Source organism: Phoca vitulina, unplaced genomic scaffold (assembly GCF_004348235.1).
Source record: "Phoca vitulina isolate PV1807 unplaced genomic scaffold, GSC_HSeal_1.0 scaffold9, whole genome shotgun sequence".
In the NCBI taxonomy this organism is placed as follows: Eukaryota; Metazoa; Chordata; class Mammalia; order Carnivora; family Phocidae; genus Phoca; species Phoca vitulina.
In genome coordinates this window covers 42,854,143-42,877,311 of record NW_022589712.1, presented here as the reverse complement: position 1 = coordinate 42,877,311, position 23,169 = coordinate 42,854,143, and the positions used below count along the sequence as shown (strand labels likewise).

Sequence of the window (23,169 nt, the reverse complement as noted above, 5' to 3'; positions counted from 1 at the left end):
CAATAAATCAGCCTGGCTTAACACTGTATGGCTTCAATTCTTATTCCTTGGGAAAACTAAGGGTAGATATTTTTATGTAGAAAAGCAGTGCTTCTTAAAGTAAAAAATATAAATTCCTTTAAAATATTCATCATGAGCTTCCAGTTTCATGAGGCACACTGGATATTCTTTTGGTGGCAGCAGTGACAATGGTCCTTACTGAACAAAATAAAAGCCTGTGGGAATAGATCGAAAATGAAGAATCACAGGTACTCACAGGTGCGATTGTAAGATTCATAACAGGTTCGGGCAATTTCAGCCCCGAGCTGAAGGTAGTGCTGGGTCAGGCCCGTGGGAGCGTCGTCGGCCCCAAGTGCAAACATGCCTCCAGCAAAGCAGGTCAGGTGACCCATCTTGTGTTCCAGGAGGCCCCCTTTCCACTCCGCGATGTAAGTCAGCCCCGTACTAGACTTGCGGATCAAGTGAGTCTCAATTGCCTGCAAATCAGACTTATTTTCAACATTTTAAAATCCCTTCCAAATTTATACTAAAAACATTCTCCACGCTAAGAGAGAAAAAGAATAAAACATCACTCGCAGTTTGAATTTGGTGTCCTCAATCTGATTCCACCTGAAATTTTGTTATTGCTTTCTGTATTCCTCCTCTAGTCTCTGCCTTATTAGTCTGGTTAGTTAGGATTATCGCTGCTGGGCCAGCCCAGTTGGTTTTGCCTGGTTCCACGACCAAACATTTGTAGTCCTCAGACCTCAAAAGCTGTCCCCTTCTCAAAGAGAGGCCACAGGTGTAGAGGTTAATGGTTAATGCATTTCCATTTTCACAATGGAGAAATGACACAAAGCACAAGCCCACTATGGATGAAGAATAGAGTGTATTTGTGTATAAAGTCCAGGCGGGGAGTGTTACCCTGCCTTTGGCTCTCTTAGACTTAGAGGGCGGTAAACTGAGGGGGAAAGGTGTGCCATTCTTGAATCAGATTGCTTGGCCTCAAATTCCAACTCTGACACTGTCTGTGAACTTGGTGGGTAATTTGCTTGCTGTATCCCTAAATCTCAGTATCCTTAACCATAAAAAGGGAATAGTAGTATCTTCTGAGAAAACTCTGCAACATTTAGTGTATGAAGCCGTCAATGCTGTGACTAGCACTTGATAAGTTTTATTTATCATCATCACTCACATCTCCACTGTGGTAACACTTGAATTAAATTCCTCCCTAATAATTCTATTAAAAAGCACATTAGTATATAATAAAAAAAGACATATAAAAAGATGCTCATCATCACTTATCATCTAGGGAATGCACAAACAAAACTACAATGTGATATCGCCTCACACCTGTCAGAATGGCTAAAATCAACAACACAAAGAACAACAGGTTTTGGTGAGGATGCAGAGAAAAAGGAACCCTTGTGCACTATTGGTGGGAATGCAAACTGGTGCAGCCACTGTGGAAAACAGTATGGAAGTTTCTCAAAAAGTTAAAAGTAGAACTACCCTGTGATCCAGCAATCACACTACTGGGTATTTACCTGAAGAATACAAGACCACAACCTGCCTCCCAGCTCCACTGCTTGGGCACTCTACCGGCTCAGGCACCCCCATTCGCTCTGTGACTCCTCTGGTTCCGAGACCACAAACTGAGGGTTACAGATGGGTGGGGGGTGGGACGATGGGGTAGCTGGCTGATGGGTATTAAGAAGGGCATGTGATGTGATGAGCACTGAGTGTTATATGCAACTAATGAATCATTGAACACTACATCAAAAATTAATGATGTACTATATGTTGGCTAACTGAAGATAAAAAAAAAGATTACAAAACCATTAATTCAAAGGGATACAGGCATCCCTATGTTTATAGCAGCACTATTTACAATAGCCAAGACATGGAAGCAGCCCAAGTGCCCACTGATTGATGAATAAAGAAGATGTGGCAATAATGGAATCATTCAGCCACAAAAAAGAATGAAATCTTGCCATCACAATGATATGGATGAAGCTAGAGAGTATAATACTAAGTGAAATACGTCAGTTGGAGAAAGACAAATACCATATGATTTCACTCATATGTGAAATTTAAGAAACAAAACAAACCAAGTACAGGGAAAAAAAACGAGAGAAACAAATCAAGAAACAAGCTCTTAATTATAGAGAACAAGCTGATGGTTACCAGAGGGGAGGGAGGATGGGTGAAATAGGTGATGGGGATTAAGGAGCGCACATGTAATGAGCATAGGGTGATGTATGGAAGTGTTGAATCACTCTATTGTACACCTGAGCCTAATATAATGCTGTATGTTAACTAACTGGAGTTAAAATAAAAACTTAAAAAAAAAAGAATAAAGGTCTGTAAACTGGGGAGAAATGATGTTTACAAGAATGATTTGTAAAATACCTTTTATTTTTGCCCTAGGACTGTTGATATTCTTTTATAATAGATAGAAAACATAAAATAAGCCTTACATTTTAAAAAGCAAAAATGAGGTATAATGGTTTGGAATTGCTAACTGTAGCTGCTGCTGTAACAGGAAATGTGTTTTTCCCCCTCCCAACTACTCCATAGAAGACAAAGAGCTCTGAATACGTCCATACCTGTTATGCCATTATAAAAAAAAGAGCTTTTTAGGAAGTACCTTTGGGAATAGTAGACACAGACAAAACTTGTGATAGAGAAGAATGAATGAAAATGAACACACAGACAGATAACACCTTTCCTACCTTTACTGAAAATAAACAATTGAAACACCAAGATGGTAAGAAATAAAGGAACACACTACTGTGCTCATTAACTGCGGTTAGCTAATTTTATAGATGGTCTAGTTATTATATTAATATTTCATTCTTATTTAACTGAACATCTTAACCATTTACATTTCTCATAGCACAAACTGCAATAAAGTTCTTCAAGCAGACACTTGTTCATCACCCAAGAAATTATTCTTTTTATATGGCAAAAGTTATAGCTTTTGAGCATGGACTAGAGAAATATTATTATCCTGTTATGGATCCTGAATAAAGTACTATATTATTTTTGGCATGATTCTGACCAAGATGCTACCTCTCAAACTACAATGAAGTTCCAAGACCTTCAAAGCGATGTTTGTGTGACTGTGGGAAAGTGTAAATAAATATAAAGGAGGAAAAAATAGTCTTTAGTGGTTCTAAAAATATGTGTTAAATCTGCAGAGAATTGATTAGGAAGAAAGAATATCATGTATTTTGTGATTTCAGTCCTCCATATTTGAAAAAAAAATGAGTTTGATGAAACCTTTAGAAACCTAAATGTCTAATACATCATGTGCCCAGGTACCATTCACTCCAGTGGACCCTTGGTACAATGAATATCTACCATGGTGGATTCTTAGTGTGGTCTCCAGAGAAGAACATAACAGCCAGTTGAAAGCCCAAAGTATTTTGTTATTAAAACAATCAAAGAAAACAGACCATGCTGGGATTAAATGCTCTCCAAAATCTACTTGAAGCTAAAACTGAAGAACTGTATCTCCAGGAACTCAACTGTCCAGGATGATAATTATGGGATCTTCTCTTTAATGTTTTTTTTAAAGTACAGCTTAGCAGAAAGAAACTTTGTTATATAAGACATGGTTACTTCTCCAATCAGAAAGTTAAGTGTTCTAGCTTTCCTTTCTAAGTTGAAAACACAATGGATTGAAAATGTTTTTACTACTAAGAGAAACTGGAAACACTTTACTTCTTTTGTTCTTAATGGATTTTCCTGTCAATGGTTTGTCTAAATACAATATATTAAAAGCTGTGTGGGTATAGTTCTAGAAACTGGGGGAAAATATTTCAAAGAACATTTTAAAATTGCCTTTCCTAGAACATCAAGATCTTAGGGGGCCACTTTAAGATTAGAATAATTAAAATATCTGCTAGGATAGTAATGAAAAAACGACATAACACAAACCATATTGTTTGGAGAATTCCCTAGCTTAAAACTTGAAACCTCATAGGAATGAAGAAAAACAAACCTGGCAGAGGCCATGTGGGCTATATCCTAGTTTGCTTTTTATGTTCATCATGTGCCTTAATTAAGGCTGTGCTAAATGAAAGCCAGTGTACTAACTAAGGCGTTCTGGTTCCTATTTGTGAAACAGTAAAGAGTCTTATCTGCTGTACTTAGTGATGCTTCTTATTGACTGTGGGAGGGAACCACAGTAATAGTCAATCTGGCCCAACCAGAGCAAAGCAAGCTGCATTTATATTTAAATGAATAAATTGGATTATTATGTCTAAATTACCCAGACCTCCTCTCGGGGAGACTAATTTTAAAACAGTAGCTACATTACTGAGGAGTTACAAATTTCCATCCTGCCCACCTAAGAATTAATACTCTCAATTATAAAAAAAATTCTAAACAGTCAATAAAAAAGACATTTTTCTGATTTAGCCATACTTTTATAACATTATTTGAGATGCCTTGATAATATTAAAAAAATATGAGTTACCATATAAAATACTTATCAATCACAAAGGCACTTGGCTCTGCTAAAAAATTTGTTTCTGAAAAGTTGGGTGTGAGTTCAAGTATTTTATATGAAATAATATTCTTCTTTTGCTTTATTTACTTTCAAATTTTATTTTCATTTTTGATTGACGCTTACATTTGCTTGAGGCTTAGTTTACTCTTACACTGGCCACCTCCTATATATTTTGCTAAACAATTTCTAACTTATTTTTACGAACTTACTGCATGTAAAGAACACTTAAATGTAGTATGGAAATTCTTATTCACAAATAAATCCATAGTGGTGAGGTAAAAAGAGACAAGTGTTGACACAAATTTTAGTTTGAATTTTGGTTCCACACTCCTACTCCTTGAAGAAAAATATTTCTTTTTTGGATATGTGAATTTTTTCTGAGGTGGGATTACTATTGTTATAATTATATTAGCAGACACTGAACTCAGCCTAACTGGAAATATTTTGTAACCCACTTGTGTAGTCCATTTCCCATTAAAGGCTGATTAATATGCAAATTATGTTACCTTAGTGGTAAAGGCGATTAAATATTGGTTTACCTGAACAGCATCAAAATACATCTTCTTAGCTTCTAGATCTGTCTTGTCAGACATTAACCACGCCTTTAGCAAATATTCATAAAAGCTGTCTCCGAGTCCTCCAACTGATACATGATCTGCAAAGAGAGGAAAATGAATTTCAGAGTGATTCAGGCTTTAATTCAGATAATGCAGCAAAATCACATTAGTAATTAGGATGCAAAACCCTACGTCAACTGCAACTCAATGTTACATTTAAATTCCGACAAATCTCTTGTTTTCAGGAAGATATTCTGAAACGAGCAGATGTGCTGTTAACTAATGTGATATACTCTAAATAATTACCAGGGTAGTTTTGTAAACACGGAGATAAAAAATATATAATCAACCCTAATTCCAAAAATCAGTTTCTCTAGTTAAAACCACCAAATTAGGGGCACCTGGGTGGCTCAGTCGTTAAGCGTCTGCTTTCGGCTCAGGTCATGATCCCAGGGTCCAGCCAGTCCCAGGGATGCGGGGCTTCCTGCTCGGAGGGAAGCCTGCTTCTCCCTCTCCCACTCCCCCTGCTTGTGTTCCCTCTCTCGCTGTGTCTCTCTCTGTCAAATAAATAAATAAAATCTTAAAAAACACCAAATTAAAATGTTTCACAGTATATATTCAAATAAATTTTGATTGCTTTAGCGCTCAGTAACGTAAACTATGTCAAATACTATGAGTATTAACAAACCTTAAAAAGAACTGGCTTGCAATAGAACAAGAAGCTCCTCAGCTTCTTGTGATTATTATTATTATTTGATGGGTCTTCCAGTGTTATCAATCTGCACAGTCAACGTCCTTTGGGGGAGGCCAGTAAGAAAGACGACAGGGCAGGAGACATCTTCCTAATTCTCCATTCCTGCAATCCTCCCCCACTGCTATTTATTATACCAGATCCACTACATATAGTGTCAACCATATGGCACGTAATTTATAGGGTAGGTATCCTCATTAAAAGTGAAAAATATTAAGACTAAGTGAGGCTAAAGGAGATCACAACGCTGGCAAAGGCCACCTGCCCCCACAGCCCACACAGGATCTCGCACTTGGAATTGCTTGCTCTCTACCATGTAACACTAAATGTATTCTTCTGCCTACTGCTTGAATTAATTCTTTAACTTCCCAAGCATATCTACCTACAAAAACAGAGATATAATCTATTTGAAGTATCATTCTTAGAATTCATAGAGTTTGCACACTGAGACAGCCCGATTTTGGAAATCTGCATTTTAAGTTTCATAACTCAAAACGAATTTTACGTATCTATTTTTTAAAAATAAGACCTTTGTTGACTCTGTCACGTGAAAGTAAATCTGTTTTTGTACAATTATCGAGACAATTTTCTCCCGACAACTCCCCAACAACTCCACTTGGAGGTTTACATGGGGGCCTAAAACTGAACAGTTAAAACTGAATTCATTCTCTTTTCCTTCTCAACCTTACCTTCTGCCATGGGTCCCTGTCTCACTAAGTGGCCCCACCACCCTTCCAACTGTGCAAGTTAGACATTGGAGAGTCATTCTTTACTTCTTCGCTCCCTGGCCCCCAAATGAGCTACTGAGCTCTACTAATTTCACCTCTTATATATCTCATGAATCTATCCACTCCTCTGTCCTCACCAATACGATCCTGGCTGAAGCTACCAGTATCTCCTGCTTCTGAGTCTGCAGTGGCCAATTATGTGGCCTTCTGCACTCTGATGGCATGTAGCTATTTACATTTAAGTTAACTAAAAAAAATAAAAACAATTCAGTTCCTCGGCCATCGGCCATCCAATGCCCACTAGCTACATGTGGCCCCGGGTTACTGTACCGGTCAGGGAAGATCCCGAACATTGTCGTCATCATCACAGAAAGTTCGAATAGCAAGGCCACTGCAGTCTACTCCCTCAGTAAGACCAGCGTAACCCCTTTAACATGTGAACTGGATCATCCCAACTGGAAGCCTTCAATGACAAAGACTCAAATGCTGGGTCTTCGGAGACCTGGATGCCTGCGTGGCCTCCATCTTCCCCATGTCACCATCAGTCCCTCTCTACTTGCTCTCTATCCTTCTGCCATACGACTCTTCCTCTGGCCCCTCAAAACCAGAGGGTTCCTTACCACCACAGGTGCTCTAAAGGTGTTGTTTTCTGCCCCATGTGCGTTCCCTGCCTCCTTTCCCCTTCACTGAGTAATTCTCACTCAAACTTCCTGTGTAGGATTAAATATCGCTTCCTTTCTCTGACTCCCTCATTATGCACTTTTTCTAAAAAAAGATTTTATGATTTATTTGACAGAGAGAGACACAGCGAGAGAGGGAACACAAGCAGGGGAAGCGGGAGAGGGAGAAGCAGGCTTCCCGCTGAGCAGGGAGCCCGACGTGGGGCTCGATCCCAGGACTGGGACCATGACCTGAGCCGAAGGCAGACGCTTAACGACTGAGCCACCCAGGTGCCCCCATTATACACTTTTTGATAGCACATGTCTACTACACTAACTTCCTAAACTACACTAACTACTACTACGCAACTTCCTAAAATGGTAGAATTTTTTCTCTGTCTTCTCTACAAGATCACGATACAGGAGGACAGGGACTAGACCTATGATGCTTCCTGGTCCATGTCAACCCCTGAAAGTAGCTTGCATTTGGCAGGTAATTAGTAAACAACTGATGAACAAGGAAAAATTCTTGTAAGTAAGTAAGAATGAGGACTATTCCCATTCAAGCTAGGAGGGCTATATTTTTAAGTAGTGAAATATGTGATTTTTATTATGGCAGAAAGTCCGGTTCTAATTTTAATGTAAGATTAGTGTTTTACAATTGTAAGGCTGATTCTTAAAACAGCAGTGTTTGAAGTGACCTTTGCAATTTCCTAAATAAATCACCACAGAAACCTCTGACATTTACAAACTAAATACACTAAGTACTATCTCATCAATAACAAGCCCTGTTGTTGTAAACATGATTGCAGGAGACAAATGCAAGTGATGCATGGTAACGCAAATCACTGTCCGGTTACTGTCAAAACAACAAGGACTAAATGAGGTAATAGGAAATGCTGGCCGTGATCCAGACATGCCCTTCAGAGTTAAAGCAATGAGAACTGAAAGCTAACAGCCAGAAGCAGCTTCATTTTCTTCCCCTCTTGGGTTATGATTCTATAATGGATGGAAGAAGCAAGTTTGGGCATTTGGTGATTTTTAAAAAAGGAAAAAGGGTTATTACATAATAATACATTTGCTTGAATTAATTTTGGTAAATGCCAGTTAATTTTCTATATTTTTATTTCCTGCCTATAAATTTGTCATATTTGGAAAGAATGAAAATAAAGGAACATAGAGGAGAAACAAGAACAAGCCTTTTTGACAACTTAGCATATCACTCACTGTGCTTCCCCATATCTGGAGGACTATTTGTGTTGGCAACAGAATCCTGTGTAAATATTTAGTGGGTGTGGGAGAGAACATGCCTGATTTTATCAGCAGGAAGGAACCTCCCACTTCTACAAGAACATATATGGTATTTTTATTCCCAAATGTTCTAAAGGTAACGTGTACCATAATCACTCAAATATTATGCTCTTCTCTATAGAAGACAATTTACTCTTTCTTTCCCAAGAGGAATAGGTCCCATAAAAGGATTCCTAATACTTAAGAGATAAAACAAGTAGCAAAATAAGACAAAAAGGATTAAATACTCAGAATCTTTATTTTTTATTATTTTGTATATTTCATCTGAACCTGAACTTCTCAAAGCATTCCCCTAATGATGCTAGTGACACTATATGTATGTTAATGTTGTTATATTAATCAAAGAAGAATGGGCGCCTGGGGGGCTCAGGCAGTTAAGCGTCTGCCTTCAGCTCAGGTCATGATCCCAGGGTCCTGGGATCGAGCCCCGCATCGGGCTTCCCTGCTCAGTGGGGAGTCTGCTTCTCCCTCTGCCCCTCACCCTGCTCGTGCTCCCCCCCTCAAATAAATAAATAAATAAATAAATAAATAAACTCTTAAACAAAAAGAAGAATGATAATTGTTCTGTCTATAGACATGGAGTCCCACATCTGGCCTCAACAGTTGCAAGATCTCTTTATATTATCAGTGACTAGGACCTGATGCTGCCTCTCAGCCACAACTGAGGAGCAGAGAATAAATAGAACCATTATTAAAAGCAGAGGCAGAAAGATAGACTGGAAACAGAGTGCATGAATACTCACAAAATTCACCTACTAATAAGTAAGTAACACCTACTAGTGTAAGATACGGTGCGCTGGGTTAACAAATATCCACAAGACAATGTCACTGGCCTCAAAAGTTTTGGATCCCTAGGAAGATGGGGATGTATATGAATCATTTTGAAAAAGATGAAAGATAAATCCGAAGTACTGGTGCAGGGGAGGAAGGGGTAAGTAGAGGATGAGTGGGTACTAACAAATTCCAACCAGGGTCTTGCAGAAGAAGGTCCCCCAGAAGAAAGGGCAATTGAGCTGGAGTAGTCAGAAGAGAGGTAATAGACCTTGGTAGAGTCAGAAGAGAGGTAAAAGGGCTGAGGAAACAGCACAAACCAAGACCTGGATATGACCAAGCGGGCCTTGATTAAAGAACGAAAAAAATAAGTGTGTCTCCACTGTGGCTGGAACACAGGATAGGGGTGGGGAGGGAGCGCAGACATGAGAGTCATCAACCCTATTTGTTTGCCATCAAGAAATTGGTCCATGAGCAATCCAAATATAATGGGCCCTTTGTACCAGGAAACATGGCCAAATACACAATATACTGGTAACCCAGAAGCTAAAACTGGGATGTTCCAGTACAATTGATACTTTTTGTCCCTCTTCACAGTAACTTCTAAATCCTAAACCACAAGAAGAAAACAGTCATAGAGAATTTTTTTCAATTTTTAAAATCATTCATGAGAAGGAAAATGCTAAAAACACCTGTCCTTTTAGAGAATCTTATCTGGTCCTTGTACTCAGAAAGCTACTCAAGTTCTATTTTATCTCAAATACTCTTAATGGTTCTCAAGCTTTAGTCTCAGCACGCTTTACGCTCTTAACAACAAATAAATGCCCTAAATAACTTGTTTATGTAATATCTATAAGTATTTACCATATTGGAAATGAAATTTAAAATATTTAAATTAAGTTAAAATATTTTATTAATTTATTTATTTTTTATTTTTTTTTTTTTAAATATTTTATTTATTTATTTGAGACAGAGAGAATGAGAGAGACAGAGCACATGAGAGGGGGGAGGGTCAGAGGGAGAAGCAGGCTCCCTGCCGAGCAGGGAGCCCGATGCGGGACTCGATCCAGGGACTCCAGGATCATGACCTGAGCCGAAGGCAGTCGCTTAACCAACTGAGCCACCCAGGCGCCCTATTTTATTAATTTAAAATGATAATACAACCATTATGATAACATATCTTTCATAAAAACGTTATATTTTACAACATAAAAAATTAGCTAAAAGACTGACACTGATTTATATTTTTGCAAATATTTTAAATTTTTGCTGTACTAGAAGACAGCTGGATTTTTGTATCTGCTCTATATTCAACCTGTTGCTATATGTCATTTTGGTGGAAACACATGAAGAAAATTCAGCCTCACACAGTTACACAGTTGGAAAAGAAAGTATTTTATGAGTCTTTTCAGATAATTGTGGATATTTTTCTTTGACACTAAAACAAAACTTGACAAGTAGTTTTTTAAAGGTTAACATTTTGTAAAGGTTGGTTTTAATGTGGAATTAGAAATCACATCAATGAATTTTTGTACTATTACATTAAAATCCATTGGTCTATCTTGTACTTTGAATGGATCTTTTTTCTCATATGATTTTGTAATAGCATGTATTGGTCATTTGGAAAATACTGGTTCACTTAATTATGCAGATCTTCCAAATGTTGACACAGTTCATTATATGATATAAAAAACCACCACTACTCTCATCAGAAAAGTTTTTTTTTAGAGAGGGTGGGGAGCGGCAGAGGGAGTAGGAGAGAGAGAAAATCTTAAGCAGGCTCCATGCTCAGTGTGGAGCCCAACGTGGGGCTCGATCTTACGCCCCTGAGATCATAACCTGAGCCGAAATCAAGAGTCAGATGCTTAACCAACTGAGCCACTCAGGTGCCCCGGAAAAGTCTTTAAGTATTGGTTAAAGGTGTTAAGGTCATGGTGGAATGGTGGAATTTCTTAAAATTCTAATTTTCATTTAGAAATTCAAATTCTATCATTGGCCCAGATACTGTCAGTTTTCTTTGAAGCGACAGGCCTGTTTTTGAGAACGTGGTTACCAATTACCCAAGTCCGAATAACCAAAGTTTGTCTTCAGTTGTTCTTTCAAGCAAAAACGGTAATCCATGCAGCAATAAGTGGCTGGTTCAGCTTGTGACTCAATCACACAAGTGCTTTTCTGTGAGGCAGGCACTATCTTTTATTACACAGCAAAGAAGTGTACTCGATGGCTGAGATTTACTAGACTCAATTAATTTTTTTTCATTTAAAATATTCATAAGTGAAACTGGCATCTTTTTATTTCTTACTGTCAGTGAAGAATACAATTATCAGTACTATCTGGCTCCTCCGCCATGGTTCCCCCTGCGGCCTCAATAGTTTTACCCACCACTGCTTTTGCAACACAAGTGCAAATGTCAACACAGTAAAAAGGCAGAAAGCCTTAGTATTATTATAAAAATAGCTTTGACCTTCGGGACCCCGTGAACGGTCTCAGCGACAGGCAGTGATCTGCAGACCACACTTGGCTAAGTGGCAACCTTCTGGTCTTACAGTCTCAACGGCTAGGCCTTCCATAGCCACTACAGACAGAGATTTTAGCACAGTTTTTATTCTACTAAATTATTCTTTAAGAAAAGTACTTCTACAGTAACAGTAGGGCATATTCATCTAAGAATATAATTTTAAATATAAAGAAAATACTCAAATTAGAATAAAATTGTAAGGCACTGCTAATAGCCCCAGCACCGTGAGGCAGCTCACTTAGTATTCTGTACTCGCTCTCAGTTGCCGTGTTAATCTACCACTGCTTTTCCAAATCAACTTGAGAACATTTCTTTCAACTACTCTGAATCCTCATACCAGGGTCAAAGTCCCTAAGGGATCTGAAGTGAGGGCTTATTGCATAATGCTTTCTCCTAATCTGAAGATAATTCTACTGGGAAGAAACCATTATCTGCTGGCTTAAAATTAAGTAGAGAAAATACCCTGTATGCTCTTTCAATTTCCTAACCCTTAAAGATTCAGGCTCCTCTCTCATCTTGGAGCCAAGAAGAAAAAGAGAAAATGCTATACGGTAGAATGATCTAGCTACTCTGTGCAAAACCCTGATTGTCTATAATAGCACAAAGGAACAATTTTCCCTTCTATCCACATGACCGGCTTGTTATGGGCTAACATCCCCCACACAACCCGACCAGATCTTCCCTTCCTGATTAATAATTTAAATGTGCTTACATGTCATCATACTCACAGTTATGCACGAAAAACAAACAATCTAGATCCCTGGTAACATTTATAGTCTCTCTTACGAGAAGCCTATTTAGTAAAGGAACCATGCCCACTTTCCCCTTTTTGAAACATTCCCCAAAAAAGATTTGTGCTTTTTTGTACTCCTTCTCTCTGTTACTAGAACAGTGCTGGGTATCATAAAGAGCTAAAACAATGCTAATCTTTTGACTTACATTGACCCCACTGTCCACTACTGGGATTCAGATAGTTAGGATAAAGGCCTTGTGGTTTTTCCAGGTTGTTCAGTACTGTTCGAATATTCATTACCTACAACAGAAAATGAGATGTTACTATGAAAATCTAAAACACAATTTTGGTGCCATTCTTCTCTTTCTCCATTATATTTTTCCATGTTAGGAAAGAAGACTGATTTAAAAGAATTAGAACAAAGAGTCGCCCCCAGCTTACAAAAATAATCACAGTAAGTGAATACAGTCACACTCATCTGCCAGATGCCAAAGAAGGAACTAGGGATCTATCAGTGGATAAACAAAGTCATTACCCTCTTGGAATTTGCAGTCTAGTGGGAGGAGACAGATGATAAGTACATAAATATGTCAGGTGGTGACAGATGCTATGAAAAAGTTATAGAGAACAATGGGACAGAGTGATGTGAGGTTGTGAGGCTGCACGCTTAGTCAGGGAGGTCTGGGGAGCCTGATGGGAGAGGGTTTGAGCTGAAACTTAAAGTAGCAAAGGAATAACCATGCAGAAAGTTGGAGGAAGAGCAACGGGGGCAGAGGGAGGTGCAAGCACAAATGCCCTGAGAAGAGAGTGGGTTTGGCCAGACCACTGAGGCTGGAGGTGAGGAAGCAAAGGGGAGAATGTCAAAGAGAGAGGAGAGAGAGAGTCAGGGCCCACATCATGCAAGCCTCACGGGCCAAAATGAAGGCTTATTTTATTCCAAGTGTGATGGGAAGCCATTGAAGTTTCGTGTGGTTGAGGGGACAAGAGAGGAAGCAGTATTCAGGTGAGTACTGCAGAGTCCAGGTGAGAGATGTTAGGGTCCCAGGAAAGGGTGGGAGCAGAGAAATAGGATAGAGCCAAAACATCTCCTGATGGATTCAACCTAAGGTTTCCCAAAAGGGAGGAACCAGATGACCTCAAGATCCATGGTCTGAGCCACTGAGTAAACTGAGGTGGCATTTATCAAGACAATGAAGACTGCAGTAGAAACAGGTCTGGGGATTGAGTCTGAGGCATTTGGAGTAGCAGGTGTCTTTTAGACCTCTTAGTGGAAATGTCGGATATAGAGTGTGGGACAGGTTGGGACTGGAATGATCAATTTGGAGTCAACAACAGCACATAGACCATATGTGGAGCCATGAGACTGGATGAAGTCATGTAGACAGTGAACATAAAAAGAAGAGGTCCAGGTTTGAGTCCTGAGGCTTTCTGATATTTAGAGGTTGGGACATTGGGGAAGATCCAACAAAGAAGGCTGAGAAGGAGCACTCTACTGAGGAAGGAGGCAAACCAGGGTAGTACCATATGCCTGCAGCCCCGTGCAGGGTCTCGGAGAAGGAAGTGACCAAGTGTGTCAGCTGCTGAGAGGGTGAGGAAGACGAGGGCTGAGAATGATCACCAGACCTGGCAACACAGAGCTCACCGGTCACTGAGACAGGTGTGGCGGAGAAAAAAGCCTGACTGGAAAGTGTTCAAGAGCGGGGGACACAAGATGGGGGGTAACAGAGACAATTCTCTCAAGAAATTTTGCCATAAAGGGGAGCTACAAATGGGGTGAAAGCTAAGGGCAGAGTGGTGGGGTGAATATAAATTTACTCAAATATCTATGGGTTTGTTTCTTGAAAATTAGAAACAGATTCAATTTGTATTATACTCGAAGTTGTATTATACTTTGAGTTTAAAAGGTCTTTCCCATATTTGCTTCATATAGTCCAGACATTATCTATTTTTAGATAAGGAAAAAAATTCAGAGAGGTAAAGTGACTTGCTTGAGGTGTGGAGAATCTGACGTGTACATCATGCTGTCTCACACGGAGTTAGATGATGCCATGGAAAGACTGTGGGTTTACAGTTTGGTAAAATGAAATGCTGCACGTAATAAAACTTCATAAGGAACTGTATTAAACTTCGCTGTTCTTTTCCACGTCTAATATTACTAAATCTTCAAGGAGAGGATACTGTTTCTCACAAGTACAGCTCTGCAATGCAAGGTGTATTGGAGAATCTCACCTTTTCAGCAAAGATGGGGTTTCCTGATAAGTGGCTCAGGTGTAGAAACTCCAAATGCAGAGTTCCAAATTCTGCCAAAATACTGCTGCCTCCTGAGGCCCAGGGCCAGTTCCTTCCAATCCCACTAAAGAAGAGAAGAGATTGAACAGTTATGGGTCAGACTAATTCCAATTCTTGCAGCTTTAAATAGTAGAAGTGAAAGAGACAGCTTTTGAATAATAGCACCTCAGCTAATTATCTGGATATCTTTGGCTGCTGGTTTCAGGCTTTGACTCTTATCTACAAATTGAAAATCAGTGTTGACTTAAGTCAGAAAAAAAGTTGCTATGTGCTTGCTGTTGATTAACAGACAAATATTTTGGAAGGTACAGGTGTCATATAGAGATGCACACCCATTCCAAATAGAATACAAAACCGCCCCCCCCAACATACCCCAAATCCCACATAAAGCCCTCCAACATTTTAATTAATTTCAGCCTCAGAGTCCATGGACTATTATAGATATTCACATTATATTTAAAAGTTTTCTTTGATATAAGATAAATTTCAAAGATTCATTGATTATATACACACTCCACCTCTCCCCAAACCCTCCCTCCACTTACTAGACTTTGTTTTGTTTTCCCCCCACACTATTTTCCCTATTTCTAAGTATATTTTCCAGGGCCCTCACTTATTCCCTGACACATTTAATCTATGTTCAAGAATTTCAACACAATTAATGTAATTCAAATCTGAAAGGGGTCAAAAGGCATGAGCTTCAAAAATTACTGCCTCATGCCTCATGCCTCATCTTGGAGAAATGGTTTTGAGTCCTACACATCCACACACACACACACACACACACACACACACACAAAGTGGCTTTTGAGACATGGTCATACTCTCTTGGGTACAGTTTATTTTTGGAGAGCCACTTAAAATGTCAAGACTTAATGTGATAATTGAAATAAAGAATAAAGTCAAGGATTTCACCAGTAAATTGCCTTGCAGAAAGCTGAAAACCCATATTTTGGTTTTAGTTCAGATGCACATTTATTGCATGCCTACCATTTGCCAGGGACTCTGCATGGCATTGGGTTACAAAGATGATTATAATGAATAAATCACCTTTCTCTTAAAGACCTTATAGTGTAATGTGAGAGAATGACCTAAGCATAGATAATTCCAATTAAATATGGTAAGTGCCAAGATAAGTGTGTGAAAAATTCTCTGAGCACCTAGGGCCAGGGCATGCAATCCTTTATGGTGGGGGCACAGAAGGCTTCTTCAAGGAGGAGACTCCTGAGTTGATTGTTGAAAAATGAATACGAATTAGTGAGGAAAGAATGGTGAGAGGGAGCATCTGGACACTGAGAGCACACAGAAGGGCTAGCCAGAACTAAAAGAAGCTCCTGATGCTGCTGAATGGAGGGAAGGGAAGGTGGCCCAAGAGAAGGCTATGAGGTTCAATTGGGGCCAGGTCTTGGCGGCTTGTGGATTTCTCACTTTCTTCCATTTCCAAGTTGGCTCCATTTGAATACTGCTCTTGGTGTCCCCTAGATTTCCTTCCCTGTTTTTTTGCTTTAGATCATTCACAACTCTGGGTAAACCCTTCCAGCTGTCTTAACTTCTGCTCAGGAATGTTTAAGAAAAGGAAAACAATAAGGACAACTGGTATCTAAAATTCTAGGCTGGCCTCACTCTTATTCCATGTCTTTTTAGAGCAAAACCTAGATTTTATCTTCAAACATAGATTTATAGTAAACATAATAAAAAAGTAAACAGAAATAAAAGAGATCTAAAAATCACATATTCATTTATTTTAAAAAATGCCTTATATTTATTCAGTTCTGGGAATGTAAATCAGTTTTTATTTTCATGGTTGGCTTAGATGAAAGGAATAGCCAATCATCCAAATAGGATGAACAACTACTTTCAAATTTTATTAACATATGGCAAGTACACACAGTAATTGGTCATTAATTTGTTGTCATGACATTTTTTTTATTCCAAACATTTTATCACTGACCAAAGTCAATAAACCAAATTAAGCAAAACTAAAAATTTCTATGTTCTAGAGAAACTATTAAAATCAAAGCCACAATATCAGAGTTAAGAGGGAATGAGGACTTTGTCATGGAGAAGGAAGAGGATAGTGTACTAGGAACCCAGCCTAGTTTCCAGATCTTCAAAGACTGGTTCTTTTCAGTTCAGGGTATGAGGGTGTGTTGGCACACTCAGATGAGAAACTCAAGTAATATATATGTACAAAAATAAAATGCAAATTACTTTTGTATTCATGCATTTGTTCCCTGCTATTAATGTGGTTAATTAAGAGAAAACCAGTGATATACTGAAAAAAGTTCAATAGATTAAAAAAAATTAAGATTGAAAAAGGGTTATATATATTCCCTCTTCCTCCTTGGCACACATTCATATCTGAAGGAAAACAGCACACTTTTTTATCACTGTTTAATTATATAGGGAGCAAGCACGGTAAAAGCACTAGCAAAGGATATGTCATGCTAACAGAAAGAAAGCTGGGTTTAGAATACAGGTATATTTATATGAGAGAATGGCTTTGGTTACCATTCTTTCAACCTACAGAATTAATGTATTTCAGTAAAATTGTAAGATCGATAGTTGTGCTAGCTCTTAAATATAAATGAAAGCAGGGTTTCAAGAAGTCAGAGAGGGCATCGTTATATCTAGATATTTAATAAGGTCATTTGCCTTTTCTTAGGCAAAGCTGCAATGACTGGAGATTGGTCTCGGGGAGAGTGTGGGGCACACACCATAGGCCATCACAGCTAAAATACGTGTGTGATAGGGGAAATGGCTGCCTGTTTGCACAGCACATGTGTACTGAATCAGAACCAGTTTTGGACACTCACAGAATGATTTCTAAGGTCTTTTGTCTCTAACTTCTAAAAGTCTATTGAGGAACCTATATACTTGTATGGCTCTAATTTCTAAACTGATATATACAGACATTGGGCATTTGACATCAAAATGATGGGTTTATGACAGGAAAGTGAGTGCAGAGCGAGTTTTGCTCGTTTGGTCTGGGGCCCTGGGCATCCCATGATACCAAATGCTAAAGCTTTCTAGGCCTCTGGGTTGAGATCAATCTCATCTGAGAAAGTAGGGGATTTAAAATGTCTTCAACTTCAGTTCCCTTATCACAATATTTTAAAGGCAGTCATGGTGTTCTTTATTTTATCTTTATCTATTTTATAAACACTAATAATATTTTAGAAAAATATTTCAAAAATAAAATAACAGTTTGTGTTCAGAAACTATTAGTTCCATCAGGCAGGCATAAAAGGGAAGAATATTTAAATATTCCCAATCTTGTTACAATGATTGCAGCTTAAGCCAAAGCGATGAGTCAGCATATGGAAATGTATACACAAAAAGGCAATTAACATGATTTGGGAAACTGCCAAGTGAGTGGTTCAAAGAATCCTGGAGTTGAACTTCAAACTTCTGTGTCAGTCTAATTTCACTTATGTCTGTTTCCTCCAATCCCCAGTTCTTCCATTTTAAATTGGAGTACTATTTAATACATATTTTTCAATTTTTAATTTAAATTTTCAGTAGTCTACAAAGGTAATAATTCTTTGAAGATAAAACATCACAACAAGAAATAACTGATTTTGTCAAATGCAACTAGAAACGTGTCTTTAAAAAAAAAACTGAGTCACTATGATTCTTTTGAAAATGTGAAATACTATTCTGTTGCTTTAGAGAGTATGAGTTGAATGTAGTTTATTAGCAGTGGTAATATACTTCCACATCCTACTGCACTCAAAAACAAGAAGGTAAAATTATTTACTGACCTCATAGCTCTGATAAGCAATGGGCATTATGCTTGTTTTCTTTTCCTAGGAATGGTTAATAACACCAGAGAAAGGAACTACCTTACTAGTATTGCTATTCTATTCACGTTTGAATCCCATGGGAGAGCTGCTAACTCCTCTTAGAGCTTGTAATGAATCAAGTAGCTGGAGGGTTGTTCTGGATTGATGGTATATCCCTTCAAAATAATCTTAAATTGAGGTACCCAAAGTGATAAGTTATAGTCACTGCCCAGACACAATTTAGATCATTAAAAAATACATTTGGCTACTTAGTATAATCAAACTCAACAAGTAAAGAATTTACAGAACTGAAACAATTCTAAAAAATTGCCAGATGAATATATTAACAAAGCACTAAATAGTTATACAGTCTTGATTAGCTATGAGTTTCAATTTATTCTTCCTTGCTGCTTGCTATTTTATGCCAAATGGGAAATGGCCCAATAAACAATTTTCTTGAGGATTCTTGTCTGAATAATTTCTGATTAGCTGATCAGTAAACAAACGCCCTTCAAGCTCAAAGTCAAGAACACAGGTTACTCCTTGTGGCTATGGAGTTAACAAGTTGTGGAAGAAAAAAATTCCCCACATTCTTTATATTATGGGAAAGCCTTACTTACATATGCAAATAGAGGGGCACACAGGGATATTTAATTCAAAAGAGCAGATAATCCAATATTATTCCTTTTGGATTTTAGCACAAATTAGGAAAGAATAATTAGAAAGTTCATGAACGATTGCTTCATTTAACTGTATTCCCAAAGCTAATTGATTTTGAGATTAAGCCATTTCAGCTTCACTTATTACAAATGCCTCCTTCCTGAACAGATTCACACAGTGCTGATCTTCCAAGTTTGTAGTCTAAGACTTCACTGAGAGTTGGACTAATAATTCCAGGAAATGGCATTTTAGGACTAGTCAAGATTCTATTATAGCTCAACCATAGAAAATTCCACTGGGGAGGACTACTTCCCCAAGAGCTATCCACAGGGAAATGGTGGCTAATAAAGGGCAGCTGTATGATTGAATTAATTCACAATTCATGGTTTACTGCTCCTGAACAGCAGCATGTGGGTTAGATCTCTAAAGAATCTCCACACTTAATTTTTTTAACCAAAGGCCAAAATAATGTTTTAAAATTAGCTAGCTTGCTTATGGGTAGTTATTTTAAACAGAATTGAAATTAAATACTTATTATTTTAGTTTATTCTGACAATACTGCTGTCCTTGTACTTGACAATCTAGGATTGGAGGAGAAGTTGGGAGTTTGCAAAAATATAAATGGTGAGAAGGCCTCTTTAATTCCATAAATAATCTGCTCCACAGGTACAAAGATGCTAAAATTCTGTTTTCCAGCTGTCTTTTGGGTAAGATCTCCTTGCTAACCACAATCAACAGACTGCAAATAAGTTGAATGCAGTTTCTGCCCAGTTATTGGGCAAACTGGGATACCCTATCATTAGGTTTGGGGAACACTCCAAAAAGGCTAGTAGTACTGAGTAGAAAGCATTATAACACATTTAAAATGTGTGGGCATGCATGCACATTTACTTTACTGTACTTAAAAAGAAAGAATTATATTCTACATGTTCTTTTAAACATACATCACATTTTTCATGGATATTTCCCATACTGATCAATGTACATCACTGCTATTGAGTGAATAGTACCTGATTGAATGGATATACAGTTGACCCTCAAATAATACAGGGGTCAGGGGCGTTGACTTCCTTTGCAGTTGAAAATCCACGTATAACTTTTGACTCCCGCAAAACTTACTAATAATAGCCTACTATTGACTGGAAGCCTTATCAATAACATAAACAGTTTATTAACACATATTTTGCGTGTTACATGTATTATATATCATATTCTTATGGTAAAGTAAGCTAGAGAAAAGAAAATGTTAAGAAAATCATTAGGAGGAGAAAATACATTTACAGTACCGTCCTGTATTTACTGGAAAAAGATCCACATATACATAGACCCACGCAGTTCAAACCCATGTTGTTCAAGGGTCAACTGTATTCTAATTTATTTTAATGTATACTTATTGATAGACATTGAAACCAATTTATTTTTTATTTTATTTTTTGTCACTGTAAACAATTTGGTGGTAGGTCTAGTTCTTTTTTAAAACTAACTATTTTTCATGTAAAAATGTCTACATAGATTTTAGCTGGAAGATGTTAATTTATCTAAACTGATAATGAGGATGGATTTGGGAATATGTATTGGAGGCATAAATGTCTATTTTTTACAGAGTTATTTCTTAACCGTGTGGGCCTATTACATCTTGCCACATTTGGTAGCCTCTAGAATTCTTGGGATAGCTCAAATTCATCTGCTGTAAATCATGGCATCAAGTCCTTTAAAACTGGGGAAAGAGGAGCTACAAACAAGCATTTATATCCAGACACTTTCCTAATAAACCTCAGGATGGAATAGGAGCATACTACATTTCACCTTCAGAAATGGTAACTCACTAATATTATTTTGTCAGACATTTAGAAACATTGTTTCATTACTTTAACACATATCATCTTTCTAAGATGTTACTTAAGATCCAAGATTACAGTGAAATTTGGCTGTTTATTTATCTCTTTGCCTTTCATTCTATGGGTCCATGGGTCATCTATGAATCAAGATAAATGAAATCAGTACAGATTCCAGGTTTTTAATCCTTCAAATTCTGCTCTTCAGCCTCTTTTTGTAACCAGAATGGCCAGGATTGCTCCCTTCTAGATCCTCAGGGACAACGACTCTGCTTTATACACCCAAAGTCTAGTCCCAAAGTCTAAGCCAGTACGGAGAAACAAAGGTGTTTAATACATGCTTCATTTAATAAAATTTAAAAAATAATGAAACGTCTGTTTTTGGCTCCTACCCCTAACTTATATCTAAATGATATAATCCTGTACTTAGCATTACCACACACAAGCTCCTTTATAGCCAATTTAAGAAAAACTTCTTTTCTAGGCTGATAACTAGCTTTCTATCACAAACTTGAAGTATTCTGAAGTTGTGATTTCTGAGAGTTGAGATATGGTGAAGTGAGGAAAAGAAGGACAGGGTGGTAAATAATTATGAAGGCTAGATTTTATTCAATTTAAATGATTGTCTTTTATTCCAATTTATGTCTTTCCTAATTTGTGACGTTAAGCTTTTCCTTGTTAAATAAAATGATGATGATAATAGGTAGGGTTTTGTTTTGTTTTGGTATGCTTCTCTTGAAAACACTGGCAATCTAAAGCCAGCCTCTCAATAATTAGGGCAATTTTATGTGGTCCATGAAAGCTAAAAGTCTGGCACCATTGATCTCCCCATTCCCCCAGGTCTTTCTTTTTTTTTTTAATTTTATTTTATTATGTTAATCACCATACATTACATCATAATTTTTTGCTGTAGTGTTCCGTGATTCATTGTTTGCATATAACACCCAGTGCTCCATTTAATACGTGCCCTCTTTAATACCCATCACCAGGCTAACCCATTCCCCCACCGCCTCCCCTCTAGAAACCTCAGTTTGTTTCTCAGAGTCCATTGTCTCTCATGGTTCATCTCCCCCTCTGACTCCCCCCCCTTCATTTTTCCCTTCCTACTATCTTCTCTCTCTCTCTCTTTTTTTTTTTTAGCATATAATGTATTATTTGTTTCAGAGGTACAGGTCTGTGATTCATCAGTCTTACACAATTCACTGCGCTCACCACAGCACATACCCTCCCCAGTGTCTATCACCCAGCCACCCCATCCCTCCCACCCCCCACCACTCCAGCAATCCTCAGTTTGTTTCCTGAGATTAAGAATTCCTCATATCAGTGAGATCATATGATACATGTCTTTTTCTGATTGACTTATTTCGCTTAGCATAATACCCTCTAGTTCCATCCACATCATTGCAAATGGCAAGATTTCATTGTTGTTTTTTTTTTTTATATTGCTGAACACCAATATGCCACTTTATTATTTGGATTTTTTTTTTTCCCATTTGTCACATACCTATCAATGTTTACACAATGAGGAAAATAAGATTTCGGGTTTTTTTTGATGGCTGCATAATATTCCATTGTATATATATACCACATCTTCTTTATCCATTCATCTGTTGATGGACATCTTGGCTCTTTCCATAGTTTGGCTATTGTGGACATTGCTGCTATAAACATTGGGGTGCAGGTGCCCCTTCAGATCACTACATTTGTATCTTTGGGCTAAATACCCAGTAGTGCAATTGCTGGGTCATAGGGTAGCTCTATTTTCAACTTTTTGAGGAACCTCCATACTGTTTTCCAGAGTGGCTGCACCAGCTTGCATTCCCACCAACGATGTAGGAAGGTTCCCCTTTCTCCGCATCCTCGCCAACATCTGTTGTTTCCTGACTTAATTTTAGCCATTCTGACTGGTGTGAGGTGGTATTTCATTGAGGTTTTGATTTGGATTTCCCTGATGCCAAGCGATGTTGAGCACTTTTTCATGTGTCTTTGGCCATTTGGATGTCTTCTTTGGAAAAATGTCTGTTCATGGCATCCTGGCACCATTGATCTTAAGACCCAGACATGGCTGAAGGTG

The 23,169-nt window shown here is 38.0% G+C and overlaps 1 protein-coding gene across 2 annotated transcripts in view; it reads right to left on the bottom strand.

Moving 5' to 3' along the window:
* Positions 1 to 23,169, bottom strand: part of MAN1A1 (mannosidase alpha class 1A member 1) — a 166,246-nt gene that overhangs the window by 13,093 nt on the left and 129,984 nt on the right. For both annotated transcript variants that reach the window (XM_032407979.1, XM_032407980.1), the window contains exons 7-10: positions 14,756 to 14,879; positions 12,733 to 12,826; positions 5,038 to 5,153; positions 257 to 476 (exon numbers count right to left, since the gene is read on the bottom strand). In XM_032407979.1, coding sequence (XP_032263870.1) covers positions 257 to 476; positions 5,038 to 5,153; positions 12,733 to 12,826; positions 14,756 to 14,879 — 554 coding nt within the window. The remainder of the gene's footprint in view (positions 1 to 256; positions 477 to 5,037; positions 5,154 to 12,732; positions 12,827 to 14,755; positions 14,880 to 23,169) is intronic.